At 41.2% G+C, this 14,806-nt stretch overlaps 2 protein-coding genes across 2 annotated transcripts in view; both read right to left on the reverse strand.

Moving 5' to 3' along the window:
* Positions 1 to 2,821, reverse strand: part of LOC124711881 (histone-lysine N-methyltransferase SETDB1-A-like) — a 228,766-nt gene extending 225,945 nt beyond the window's left edge. Inside the window, exon 1 of the mRNA XM_047242122.1 lies at positions 827 to 2,821. Coding sequence (XP_047098078.1) covers positions 827 to 2,734 — 1,908 coding nt within the window. The 5' untranslated portion in view covers positions 2,735 to 2,821. The remainder of the gene's footprint in view (positions 1 to 826) is intronic.
* A 1,771-nt stretch (positions 2,822 to 4,592) lies between these two features.
* Positions 4,593 to 14,806, reverse strand: part of LOC124712380 — a 167,957-nt gene continuing 157,743 nt past the window's right edge. The window contains exons 10-11 of the mRNA XM_047242676.1: positions 5,177 to 5,317; positions 4,593 to 4,616 (exon numbers count right to left, since the gene is read on the reverse strand). Of these exons, the coding sequence (XP_047098632.1) occupies positions 4,593 to 4,616; positions 5,177 to 5,317 (165 nt within the window). The remainder of the gene's footprint in view (positions 4,617 to 5,176; positions 5,318 to 14,806) is intronic.

Consider the following 14,806-nt stretch of genomic DNA (forward strand, 5'->3'; position numbering starts at 1 on the left):
TATTGGCACAAGGAAGGCTATGAGGGCAGCTCTTGGGTGGTGCCTAGGTAGGTCATGAAAGGCAATTTCTAGGTCCAAGTCCTAGTCTGGCAAATACTTTAATCACCCAGAAGTTTCAAATAATTCACACTCCACTGCAGAGTAAAAATTCATCCTGGAAGTTGTAGCACTGATTTAAGCTGCTTTCATAATTGGACACCCTTCAGATAGTTTATCAAGGAAAATAAGGTGTCTCATATAATGTAATTGGATGGATAAAAAGTCTACTTGCCTAATGGTGACTACAAAAGTAACAGAAATGTGCAAGCTTTTGGAGCCAGTGGCTTCCCAGTCCTTTTCCTTCATCTCTTTCATCTCTCTTCCCTCTCCTTCATCTCTTTTGCAAGGAGGAGCCATTACCTCCAAAAGCTTGGACATTTCCTTAACTTTCATAGGCATTTTCTCCTGTCACCACTTGGTGAGTAGATTTTATTTTTATTTTTCCAATTATAATATATTTTTTAAAAATTGATATTTGCCACATAACAAAAATTTGTTTGAATGACACATATACATGTCTCTCACCGACACCACACTATAAAAAACTGACTTCTGAAATAAAAGTAACTTATCACTTACATAAAAACTGTGTAACAAAAATGTTTTACTATGAATGTGATATCTGGAACATGAAACTAACATATGAGAGATAAAATTCAAAACACTGTTGGACTGTGGGTTAGTAACAAAGAAAATACTAATTATTAGATGAGCGTAAAAGGGCTGAGAAATTATGAGTTGACTAACAAGCATACACTAATACTGTCACAGACATACAGATACAAACCTGCTGCTGTTGGAGCATTACAAAGAGATTTCCTGGGAAAAGAGATACAACTGACTGTTGAGACACATTCGTTGGTATGAGCTGGTTATTCGTGGTCAAAGAATTGGGTCGTTCAGAAACCACCTGTGAGACAGGAACAGAAGAAGACAACTGCTGGTTAGAGTGGTGAAGACTTCCTTCTTTGTTAGATGACTCTGACTTCTGCAGTGGAATCACTGGCTGCACTTTCAATTCAGTTTTTTCACTTTGTTTATTTTTCAAATGCTGTAGTGGCTGGGACATATTCTGTAGAAAGTCTCCATCACTGAGGGACAGGTGTGTTCTTTCTTCAGGTTGCTGCAAGTGGTTTTTAGGACCCTGTGCTTGTGTTCTTGAGATTGCTTGATGGGAAACAGAACCAGACTCTGTAAGTGGTGTAAGCTGCTGGGGCTCTTGTGAATTACTGCTTGGCGTATAATGCTTCTGTTGCTGCTGCTGCTGTTGTTGTTGTTTTAATCCAAGTTCTGAAACAATAGGGATCTGTGACTTAGGAGGAGCACTTTCCGTGTTTAAGCTCTGCACAGTTTTTGGAAATATCAATGGGTTTCTTGGCACAATTGATTCACTTGGTCTTTGCAGAGAGCTTTCTGTTTGTCTTCTGTTTGTTACCTCCCCTGTAGGAACCACATGTGACATAACTTGTTGTTTCTGCTGCTGCTGAAACTTTGACAAATTTGATTCACAAATTTCTTGTACTGATTGTGACGTAGTATGCTGCTGATTACACAGACCTGAAATTTGGACCAAATTCTTCCCGCTGTGCTGATTTGGAATTTGCGAGACCGTCTTTTCACCTGAATTATGTGAAATCTGTGGAACAGGCTGCCCATTTTGTTTCTGTGGACTCTGGGCTCCCCACTGTGTTTTAGAAACCTGAGAAACTTTTGCTGTATGCTGCCCATTGTTTTGGCATGTTGACAGCATGTTATTCAGCCCATTCAGTTGTTGTTGTTGTGTTTTAAGTGAAGTATCCTCATTCTTTTTCTCTTGACTTACAGCCACGTTTTGTGGTTCTGTCAAAATGGATGATCTAGTTACCTGTGGCTGAGACACAGTTTGCACTGTTTGTCTAATTCCTTGCTGTGTAGTCACACTCAAACTTGGTATACTAGGTTGTGAAGAAGATGGGAGGGACTTCACACTGGAATTCTGCAGTGTTTGAAGAGACAAATGTCCACTTTGTTGAACACAATGATTTGTCATATTCTGAACAGTGGGTTGTAATGTTCGCTGTGTTGCATTATTTTCAACAGAATGTTGGACAATATGGTTGGTCAACTGAGGAGAAAGAGATGCATGCTTTACACTTGACTGGGTTGGTTTCTGGGATTCACTCTGCACACTTGAATGATTTGTGGACTGGAATAGTTTCTGGGCAGTGTGCTGAAGTGGGGCCAGTTGTAAGTTTTGCTGGGCAGCTTCTTGTGGGCTTCGTAACACACACATTGCACTCGACATATGGGGAACTTGTAGTGAGGCTTGTACAGCAGGGTGCTGGGGAGTCTGACACTGTTGAGGTTGGCCAACACATTGGGTATCTGGCTGCAGATGAGTGCGAGTCATGTGTTGTTGGTTGTTTTGACACACTAAATGGGATTCTTTCCGCTCACTGGCCTGCTTCAGAGCAACTTGTGTTTTTGGAATGCATGTTTTCTGCTCTTTGAGGGCTGAACTACGTCCATCGTGTGTTGTGCTTAATGCTCCCGCATTCTTAGATTCGGAAGTAACAAATTCATTTGGTTTCTCAGAACAATTTTTAAGTCCTGAGCCTGTAACTCTATCAGGAAACCCCTTTGGTTGGGGCGGTACCTGCCCTGATACCAAATGTAAGCTTTTCTGCATATTTTGATGCACTGTAGCATTAGCCATTCTTGGAGTGTGTTGTGTTATAGTTTGTTCCCTAGTTATATTTTGTACAGCTGGTGGAGCTTTTAGTGAAGATGTTTCATTTGGAATCTGTAACGTAGATGCAGTGTTCACAACATTGGGTTTCTGTATAGTACGAGCTCCACACATTGGGTTTCCTGTTGAAGGCTGGGATATATCAGGTTGCTGCAGAGCTTGTGTCACTTTCTGGCCACCAGGTTGCTGTGAAGGCTTGTAAACATGATGACCACTGGACTGTTGCTGCAGGAGTGACTTATACCTGCGATCAGATTGTAGCTGAGGTTGGACAACACTCTGGGGATGATGGATCATGGACTTTACACTGGTCTGCTGCAAAGACTGGGGAATGTACTGAGCACCAGGTTGCTGCACAGGCTGAGAAACATGCCCACTAGGCTGTTGTTGAGCACTGGCTATTGACTGTCTACCAGGCTGTGGAAGTTGGATGACGGGCTTCTCACTAAGGGGTCGAGCAAGCTGTGAGGCAGTCTGTTGGATGGACTGTTTCGGAGTGTGGTATATATTTTGTGCACTACTGCTCTGAGCACCTGAAACCACATGCTGTCCACTTTGTTGCAGTGACGTAAATTGTATGCTATTTTGCTGTGCACTTTGTTCAGTTGAGAGCTGTTGTGGCCGGCACACCGATTGACTAGAATGATGAGACAGTTCTTTTGATACATTAGGTTCACTATGGCTGTTCATAGTCTGAACTATGCTTTGATCATTAGTGTGTTGTGGAAACTGTGGTCCACACTCCTGCAAAATACGAGACGAGAGCTGCACATTAGGCTGGGGTTGAGTACATACAGTGGATTGGGATGGAACTAGCTGAATGCGCTGTTCACTCAAACGCTGCGAAGGCTGTGACACTAGATGGCCACTGGACTGCTGGTGTGTTTGTGATGTCTGCTGTCTGTTATGTTGGTGAACTGTGTTCTGAAGGATCCTTATTTTGCTGGCTTGCTGCTGCATACTTGGAACATTTTCTACACCCTGCTTGTGCTGTGACGCAGGTGCAGTGTGCCCATGCAGTCGATGTGCCTGCAACATTATAAATAGCAGCTTTGCAATTTTTATTTGTGGAGCTTAAACATAGGAAAAGAAAAAAGTGCTTTCATCTTTCTTTAGAATGTAGCTGGTGACAAGAGGAACAAAATAAAAATCAGTATTGCTTATGGTTGATTTTGACAGTAGTGAGAGTCACATAGCACAGTCACTGATGAAACAAAACCTAGAAACTTAACTGTAAAGGAAGGCCGATTGGTTCTGGACTAAAGAATTCGTAACATTTGAAATATAAGTAACACAAAACAAGTCGGCACAAGAAAGCCCCTATAGCAACCTAAGCATGATGTGTGAGAAATTAATAGATGAGATGTGACCAAATCAGCCAGCCGGAGTGGCCGTGCAGTTCTAGGCACTACAGTCTGGAACCGAGCAACCGCTACGGTCGCAGGTTCGAATCCTGCCTTGGGCATGGATGTGTGTGATGTCCTTAGGTTAGTTAGGTTTAATTAGTTCTGAGTTCTAGGTGACTGATGACCTCAGAAGTTAAGTCACATAGTGCTCAGAGCCATTTGAACCAAATAAAATCAGAATAGGGAAGAAAGTGCAAAATGGACTGGGACTCAAACATTAACATTTCAATAATGAATTTATAGAGGGCTCAAGGATGGTATGAACTAGTCTGAGGAGATGGAAAGCCCATCATTTCATTTAAAAAAAAATTACGTACACGAGAAGGGCACATTAGAGTTTTATAAGAAACATTACACTTAGAAGAAAACATTTGTCTTAGTGTACCTATTCAACTTGTAGCTTTTGCAAGGAAGTATCTTTATGAGGAATTTGCAAGCAAAATCTAAAACATAAAAGAAGACAACAAGGACAGATTCAATTACATAAATCTTCATGTATGTCCTCACACTACGTAGACTACTTACTCATGAAACAACCTTTATAATATAGTGAATGTTACACAAATAAATAAGCTTCGTGAATTTCAAATTATATGAAATGCTGAAGCATAGATTTATAAATTAAAAGTAAAATGGAAGATAATACAAAAAAACTATATGCTTACTTTCAAGAGTATTATGCACAACAAATTTTCTTTTGATGCAACAGTAAGCAATCTACAGATTCTAGACACACAGCATAAAAAATTAAAATTGTGAACAATCACTTCTTAATATTTTCTTGTATTTATCTTCATAGCAAATTTGCATTATGTAAAAGAATTTTTTCAGAGAGAATTGTATTTTTCCTTCCTATCAGATTGTTTGCTCCAATGTCTTTGATCCAAATTACAGTGTTTTAAACAATGTTAAGTATCCTTGTAGTTGTGAAAAAAAAATAAAAAAAAAAGTTTGTTTTTAGTGTTTGCTAACATACGTCAAAACTGCAGTAGAATAAATATACCTCGTGTTGTTTCTCTTGTGCACAAGTAGTTTCTGTTGATGGGTTCAGCACAGAAAATCTCTGTTGCAGCCTTGTATGTAATAGTGCAGATATCTGCTGGTTTGTGTGTTCTCTTGGAATCTGAGAGGATGGCTGCTGTTGCTGAAATAAGCGCAACATGAACAATAATTCTATGGAAAAATGCAACAATCTTGGACATTTTTATCATACAGAATACAATTGTTCTCCAACATAGAAATATAAACAAATAAAAACAAACAGGGTATGTAAATAATTACTCTCTGGTCTCACCGGACAATGGAAAATCTAGGATTGAATAAGACAATATGGAACGGATAGATTTCTACTCACCAAACACAGAACACAGTGTCACAGACAGGCACAAGGAAAAAGAATGCTAGATAATCCAGATTGAAACCCTTGCCCTCCAGGAACTAAAGCTGCACACACAATGCCACTTTGCAAAACTGTCCAATCTATTCTTATAAGAATTGGGCCTTGGTATCATAAGCTCTCCTCCCAATAATTTTAAGTGAACTGACACTCGGAGTGGAGACTTACAAAGGCCACAACTGCATAGAAAATTCAACTGCCTCTTAATTGTGCTTCACGTATCTGCCTTCATTTACTACAAAATTAAACATAAAAGATGGCAAGGCTCTTATGTAATGAAAGATGATGTCCTTTAATGTACACTGCTGGCCACCGTAAATGCAACACCCTGAAGGAAGCATCCGAATCAAGTGAAATTTACACCATGGGTTTGCAGCGATGAGATATGCAACTGATTAGAATTTCAGCGCAGACGCACATCACGTGCGCCTGTGGCGCCACCTCATAGCGCCATTTAAGGCTTGGCGATTTCGACGAGTGTACGTTCGGCGCGTGTGTTTACCTTGTGGTTGTTTCACAAGACAATCGGTTATGCCTCGTAGACAAAGCGAACATCGTTTGATCAAGTATCCGAGTTCGACAGAGGAAGGATAGTGGCTTAACGAGATTGTGGATTATCATACAGAGAAATCGCTAGTCGTGTTGGACGAAACCAAACAAATGTAATGCGGATATGTGACCGTTGGATGCAGGAGGGTACGACGGACCGACGTGGTCGATCGCATTCACCTCGGTGCACCACTGCACGTGCTGATAGGCAAATTGTGCGCATGGCAGTGACGGATCGCTCAGTGACATCCCGAACAATAGCACAGCACATTGCGTCTGGAACGCATCATCCAGTGTCTGCGCGTACCATTCGAAGCCGTTTACAGCAGAGTGGTCTGTCCGCAAGACGTCCATTGCTTCGTCTACCATTGACGCAGAACCACACACGTCTCCGTCGCCAATGGTGTGATGACAGACGGATGTGGACGGCAGAATGGAATGACGTTGTCTTTACTGACGAGGCACGCTTCTGTCTGCAGCACCACGGTGGTCGGATTCGATTGTGGAGACACCGTGGAGAGAGGATGCTGGACAGCTGCATTATGCACTGCCACACTGGTCTTGCACCGGGTATTATGGTATGGGGCGGTATTGGATATTACTCTCGCACGCCTCTAGTACGCATTGCCGGTACTTTAAATAGCCGGCGCTACATATCCAAGGTGCTGGAGCCAGTTGTCCTTCCTTACCTTCAGGGCTCGGCCACAGCCATATTTCAACAGGACAATGCGCGACCACACGTGGCACGCATTGTCCAAAGGTTCTTCGTCAATAACCAGATTGAAGTGCTTCTCTGGCCAGCTCGCTCTCCGGATCTTTCGCCGATAGAAAACATGTGGTCCATGGTTGCTCAACGAGTGACCCAGATTACATCCCCAGCTGCCACACCAGATGATCTTTGGCAACGTGTGGAAGCTGCTTGGGCTGCTGTACCCCAGGAACACATCCAACGTCTCTTTGACTCAATGCCGAGACGTGTGGCAGCGGTGATCTCCAACAATGGCGGCTACTCTGGCTACTGATTCTGGCAGGAACCACATGTCACAGACGTCTGTAAATGTAATCATTTGATGCTTGGTCAGCATGTTATCTACAAAATAAATTTTGTTGTGCTACCTCCTGTCTTTCTCAGTGTTTCATTTACGGTGGCCAGCAGTGTATTTTATTCAAGATTTAAACAAAAAGACATCTAGCCATATCACACCCACATACTTTGACAAAACTGACAAATTCTAAAATTCATTCACTCCAAAAAAGTTATGCACAATTTGATATTCCTACTTCAATTAAATAGTCCTCTCAGTGCAATATTAAACACTTTCTATCTTAATTTCTCACATTCTTGTCTCTCAGATTTGCCAATAGCTGTTTTCTCAACCCACTCTCCCCACTACTCCTTCACACCCTTGCTACTGACTCTTACTGTCAGCACAACATGACAGTGCCCTGTACACAGAGAAAGATGGGACACAATAGAAAGTTTTAAAAGATAAGACTCTCCAGCTACTGCCTGCTGGTAGGTAGCTCATTGGTGTGGATATTGATCATTGTACCCTTACATTCCCACTCTTAACTGTTTCATACAATGCAAATTTCAGCAAACATAACAGCTCGAGTTCCCATGACGTTTACAAATACCCCATATAAATCAAAAAAATACACTAAGCACAGAAACACTGGACCAAATGCCTGTGACTTTATTATACATAAAACTTGCACACCTCACATACTGGTGAATCATCTCAAGTCTAATTGCTTGTTAAGTGGCAACAGTCTCGAAACAGTGTTATTCAAGATCTTTGCAAAAAGGTGTGGGCTGTGAGATCTGTATTGAATGTGAAAAGGAATAGACAACCATCAGTGAGGACCCCAGAAACTGTTGGCAGAATTCGCATGTACATTAGCGAGAAATCACTGCAAGTCAGTAACGAGGTTATTGTGGTGTGGTAGGTACATCTCATACATCATGTCATCGTATACTAAAAGATAAGAAATTAAAATCCTATCATGTGCGTGTGATGCAACAGCTGAAAGTAATGATCAGGAAAAGAGAGCTCATTATTGTAACTGACTGTTAACATTGATTGCTAACATTTACTTGCCCCTTGCTTTACTTCATGTCAGATGAGGTCTGGTTTCATTTGTCACATTATGTAAAGTCCCAGAATTGCAAATACTGGTGGCAGGATAACCCACACACTCTACATGAAGAACCTCTCCACTCAAAGAAGATAGGCTCCTGGTTTGCGTTGTCCATCATGTGCATTATTGGCCCCATATCTTTCAATTACACCTTAAACAGTTGCAATATCTAGAGATCTTTTACTCTTTCTATGCACAATAACAGACGCAAATAAGCCGTATGCAGCATTCCAACAAGATGGAGCAACTGCTCACACTTCAAACTAAAATATGTTGCAAATCACCAATGTGTTCCTTGAAGGCATACTTGTCAGTAGAGCCCTCTGTAACCCAACCTCCCCATACTTAACATCATGTGATTTTTACTTATGGGGTTTACTAAAAAGCAAGGTGTAATTCTGACAATCCTCACACAATAGACGATCTTAAACAAAACATTACTAAAGAAATTAACAACATTACACCTGCAGTATTACAGCATGTAGCTGATAACGTCATTACAAAAAGTCAATGGTGCCTGGATGCCCATGGCCACCATTTACAGCATATCTTATAAACTGGTAACTAAATGTTTTATCTATTCTTTTTTTAGTCAGTTCACTGTTACTTGAATCTCTAGTGAGAGGTGTACCGGTTTTATGTGGGACATCCTGTATTTTTCAATACAATGACACTCCAGCTCAGTAATTTACAACTATGACTTGTATTAACTATGGTACTGATCTATCAAAATGTCGAGCAACTATTAAACACAAAATATCAAACAAATCGGTTACATGACAAGCATACAGCAATACTTAACTTGATAAAAAGTAAATAAATATAAGGAAGCACATTAAGCAAATAATGAAAGGCGTGTCTCTGTAGAAGTTCAGTTATCCCTGATAATCATTCAAAAGTAAAAATTTGCTAAGTATTTTATGTACACTTAGTACTTTCAATTTCTGTTCACCAACATCAAGTATAAATAATCAAAATCAAAAGTTAATGTAAGTAAGCAGCACAAACATTTGTTTAAATCTATTGATCACCCAACAGACTTTTCTATCCTACTCTGTATATGTAGAACACATTTTGTGATCACTTTCACTCATGGCAACGCAGAGACCAGTCGAACATACAGTCAGTTCCCAAGGTCAATGACAGTGGAGTTCACGAAGTGAACAGCTAACCAAAAACAAAGTTCAGAGTATAATGAAGTTGTCATAAGCAAGCACAAACTGCCAAGGGAGCAATCTCAGTAAGGACATAATACTGGCAAAGTCAATAACTCTATTAATCGATGGCACATATGAAAGGATTCAAGGAATTAGAGAGACTGACTGGTAAGTGCAGGGCCACGGTATTTACGATACACTCGCATCAGTGAATGGGCCTGTGTAATACGCCTGAAACTGCAGTGTGGGAGGAAAGCTGCAGCCTGTGTATCAAGTCGCAAGTATCTCTGACCTGTCTTGCATATCAATACTTGGAGAGAACTGGGAATCTGAATCACTGTTGGATGCTACATAAACAATGCCCAGAAATCACGTAACACAAGATTAGACACCTACGTAATTTTCCTCAACTTTTGTTGTTCCTGTTAGAATTTTTCCAATCAAAATGCCATTGCTAAACAAGACATTATACAAATAACAATAAATTAGGCTTGCACACTCACCTGTATTATTAATGCTTTGCGCTTTTTTAAACACTGCACTTTGCTCACATTCATTGCACTGGCTAATACTCAATTTTCTAGCACTGGAAATGCTGGTGTGCAGAAAGGTGCAAACAGCAGCCCCCCCCCCCCCCCCTCCCCCTCCCTACACTGACTTGTGGTGGCAGTGTTGAACCTCTGACCTGTCAGCTGTGCATCATTATGTTGTTGTGTTGAATCAGTGCAGTGACCTCATGGTATGGTGGCTACCTCATGAGTGGCCCCGCTTTCGAGTTTTGCTGACATTTTCATGAGCAAGAGCACCCCCAATAATACATGAAAGGGGGCACTGTCAGCCTCTGTCGATGTGCTCGGTGAGCTGCCACTGATAGACCTGTGTTGTTGGTAAATGTGTGCATCTGGGAAGCACTAATTATGGACGGTTGTTGTTCCATGTCTGTCTGCTTATATGACCATTGCACACATTCCAGGCACCTGACATCATCTTGCCCCTCTGCTGGACTCAACGAACCACCATGACACCGGCTCATTGATACATGATGCATCGCTGTGCCTGGCTGCGTGGGCTTGGACTAGCCAATGCACACGTGCACTGTAGAACCACCACCTCCGTTGGTCTAACAGCATCCCCATGGAACAGCTGAAATACCACAAACACCAGCTACTGTGTAAACTTGGCACCTGTAAGCACAGCATTCTATTAGCCGACTTCCAATGGACCTACAGATGCAGTTAAAAAATAAACACCTATATCACTGACAACATCTGCAGAATCCAATCACTGTATAGCACGTTCCTAATCTACAATAGCCCAATGCAGCACATCTGAAGCTGGTCACCTGTTGGCATACTAGTGTTATGGGTACCTTATGGCAAGTGATTGAAGGGTGGTGAAATAACAAGTAGCCCATATGGCACTGGACAACCACATCCCATCACAAAATGTAGATGTCAAAGGAGCCCCTACTGTGCAAACCAGGATAGGCAGCAACCCATAGCAGATCTGACAACAGATTACAATGCTGGTGCAGACACAAGTGTTTTGGAGAACACCATTGAAACGCCCTACGTGTTCATTTGTTGACCCAACGACATAGTCAGTTATGATTGCAGTGGGCACAGTATCACTGAATTTTCACTGTGGATCAACAGATAGTACATTCCTAACCTACAATGGTCCAATATGGCACATCCGAAGCTGGTCACCTGTTGGCATACTAGTGTTATGAGTACCTTATTGTGACACGCCATCATCCAAGCGAATGGCTGGACGAAACATGCACTGTGCCACAGATGCTGAACGGTGAGGGCAGGATTATGCTATGGAGTACACTTAATTAGGTTTCCATGGAATCTGTGATAGCAATGAAAGGCATCATGACAGTAGTGAATTACTTGACAGCCTTATTGCAGACCACCTGCATTGCTTCATGTCTGAAATCTCCCCCTAAGGAGATGACATCTTCCAGCAGGGTAACAGTCCATGCTGCAAGGTTAGAATCATGCTACAGTGGTTTGAGGTGCATTTTAGTGAACTCCCATTGATGTCTCAGCCATCAAATGTGCTTGATCTGTATCCTTTCGCTTTCACTTTTGCCTTTGTCCTGCAGTTTCGCAGGGTCAGCATGGCCACAATCTGATTTGGCATGATTAATTTGAAGGGGTGGCTGGATGCCCTTCCTGCTGCCGCCCTGTATCCCCCAGGATGGAAGCAGTGTACCCCAGCTGTCTGTGTCTAGCGTAATTCATGAAATAGTGCAAATGTGTCTCAAATGTCTGTGAGTCGTGTAACTGAGGCAGGATTTGGGACCAGCACAGTATTCATCTAGTGGGATGTGGAAAACTGCCTAAAAACAACATTCAGGCTGGCTGACACATATACCGGCTCTCATCGTTAAGTGCCTGATCAGTACTCATTAGAACATATATTGGGCACCATCTGCATGCCCGTGAACCACCATCCTGTAATTCGCAGGAACTGCTTGACCCGTGCATACGTAACTGGTGCCATATACTTCTGGAATCTTGTTAGGACTTGTAGAATCCATGTCACACAGAATCTCTGCTGTACTATGTCTGAAAAGTGGAACAACGTGCTATTAAAAAGTGATCATAATGTTTTGGCTCATCAGTGTATTTAATTATTGTGACTTTTCTAACATGCCAACCAGCGAGCCATCTGCTGTCTATTATATACTCACAGGTCAGTTCATCCAACATCATCTTGCGTCTCCTGTGACAATGTGTCTCTATTAAAACTTTTTTCACACTTGTACATCATCCTACCTAAATTTAGGTAATCTGTTCAGTTGGCTGCACATTCATCCATCTGTCTCACTGCAAAATGTTACCTTTTTTTGTGTCACACCATTTTTCGGGGATTGATCTGCACAAAAATGTCACTGGCTGTAGTCTCCCTCCCAGTCGAAATCTGTTGCAATCCCTACTGAGAACTTCCAATTCTTCCAAATCAGTTAATGCTATGTTGTTTACTCCTGTATTGATGTCCCCAGTCTCTTTTTTTGTGAAATACCCATTATGAAGTTACACAAGTTACCATTGGTAGAGGTTACAATGGCAGCAGCCATAGTTAATTACATCTTGACCTTGGCAATTTGTATCTCTCTTTATTCACCAATTTCAGCTACTTTTTCTACTATAGCTTTTGCCTTGTCTTGAACAGAGATTAACTGTGAGCTGAGCTGGCTACAATTCTCAGCAACATTGTTTGCTACCGCCACAACCTGCGTAATTCTTAGTTCATGCACACGACTCGTTTCCTCATCCTTTGTTATTTTTTGTCATATTTTTCTATCCCCTCATTCCATTTAGCGATAAATTTTTCATGCCGAGTTTTTATTTGGCTCGTTCGGGCTGCATTTTCCTCTATCTTCTTCTCCATTCCAGCTGCATTTTACCTGTATTTTCCTTCAAGTCTGATAATGTTCTATCCATTAGTTACTTAGTGCTTTTGTTCATAATTTCCATTAGTCTTGCTATGTGCACCTACATGTCTACCTCTTTCTGGCCTCCGGTACCTCTCAATGTTGATTTTCATTCTATCTTATTTCCTTCATTTTGTAAATCATCTTGCCGCAGATGCGAAATTGATGTACTACTGTCTTGCTCATGAAATAAGAGTCTGCTGCGCTAGTTCCAAACATTTCTGTAATTCCTGAATCTGGATCTACATTTCTCTTGCCCACGACTATTTCATTTCCCAAATTGTATAACTTAAATTACTTTAACCATCTAGCTCAATATTTTCCTCCACAACTTTAACTACTATATCCCCATCACAATGATTCTCACTTTCAGACATAGTACATTAGTTTATTTACAACACAAGAGCAAAATACACTTCTATTTCTACTAAATGATGCCTATGCCATAATGGCACATGCAACCTACTATGCCAATAACCTTTTCACGATACATGATTATCTGCTTGAGAACACAGCTCACTGCGCTGCCATCATCAATGCATCGTGATTGCATTGTCTAATACCACTTCAATTCATCTTCTCTCTGTTTGATGATGGTGTCCGCTGTTTCCCATGTATGATACATCTCCTGCACATGTCAGAAATTGCTGCTGTTCACACTAATTATGTTCCTGTTGTTACATTGCATTGCTCCGTACAGCTCCTTTCCACAAGTATCGAACCATAAAATAGCAACATCATACAGAATGCCATGAGTATGTTCTTGCCCCATACTTTTGAATGAACCAATGGTGTTCCTTAAAATTTGCTATCAAATCTTTGGGGTGGAGACTTACAACAGCTACAATCACGCATGCCTAATCATACCACACTCATTTACTTTGATGAACCTGACAAAGTTCAAAAATAATTCACTCTGAAAAAGTTACAGATGATTCAATATTCCTGATGTTGTTGTTGTTGTCGTTGTTGTTGTTGTTGTGGTCTTTAGTCCTGAGACTGGTTTGATGCAGCTCTCCATGTTACTCTGTCCTGTGCAAGCTGCTTCTTCTCCAAGTACCTACTGCAACCTACATCCTTCTGAATCTGCTTAATGTATTCATCTCTAGGTCTCCCTCTATGATTTTTAGCCTCCACACTGCCCTCCAATACTAAATTGGTGATCCCTTGATGCCTCAGAACATGTCCTATCTTCTCCTAGTCAAGTTGCGCCACAAATTCCGCTTCTCCCCAATTCTATTCAGTACCTCCTCATTATTTACGTGATATACCCATCCAATCTTCAGCATTCTTCTGAAGCACCACATTTTGGAAGCTTCTATTCTCTTCTTGTCTAAATTATTTATTGTCCATGTTTCACTTCCATACATGGCTACACTCCATACAAATACTTTCAGAAACAACTTTCTGACATTTAAATCTATACTCGACGTTAACAAATTTCAGAAATGCTTTCCTTGCCATTGCCAGTCTACGTTTTATATCCTCTCTACTTCAACCATCATCAGTTATTTTGCTCCCCAAATAGCAAAACTCATGTACTACTTTAAATGTCTCATTTCCTAATCTAATTCCCTCAGCGTCATCTGATTTAATTTGACTACATTCCATTACCCTCGTTTTGCTTTTGTTTATGTTCATCTTATATCCTTCTTTCAAGACACTGTCCATTCCGTTCAACTGGTCATCCAGGTCTTTTGCTGTCTCTGAGAGAATAACAATGTCACTGGATAACTTCGATGTTTTTATTTCTTCTCCATGGATTTTAATTCCTACTCCGAATTTTTCTTTTGTTTCTTTACTGCTTGCCCAATATACAGACTGAATAACATCGGAGATAGGCTACAACCCTGTCTGACTCCCTTCCGAACCACTGCTTCCTGTTCACGCTCCTGGACTCTTACAACTGCCATCCGGTTTCTGCAGAAATTGTAAATAGCC

This window comes from Schistocerca piceifrons, chromosome 8 (genome assembly GCF_021461385.2).
Source record: "Schistocerca piceifrons isolate TAMUIC-IGC-003096 chromosome 8, iqSchPice1.1, whole genome shotgun sequence".
Classification (NCBI taxonomy): Eukaryota; Metazoa; Arthropoda; class Insecta; order Orthoptera; family Acrididae; genus Schistocerca; species Schistocerca piceifrons.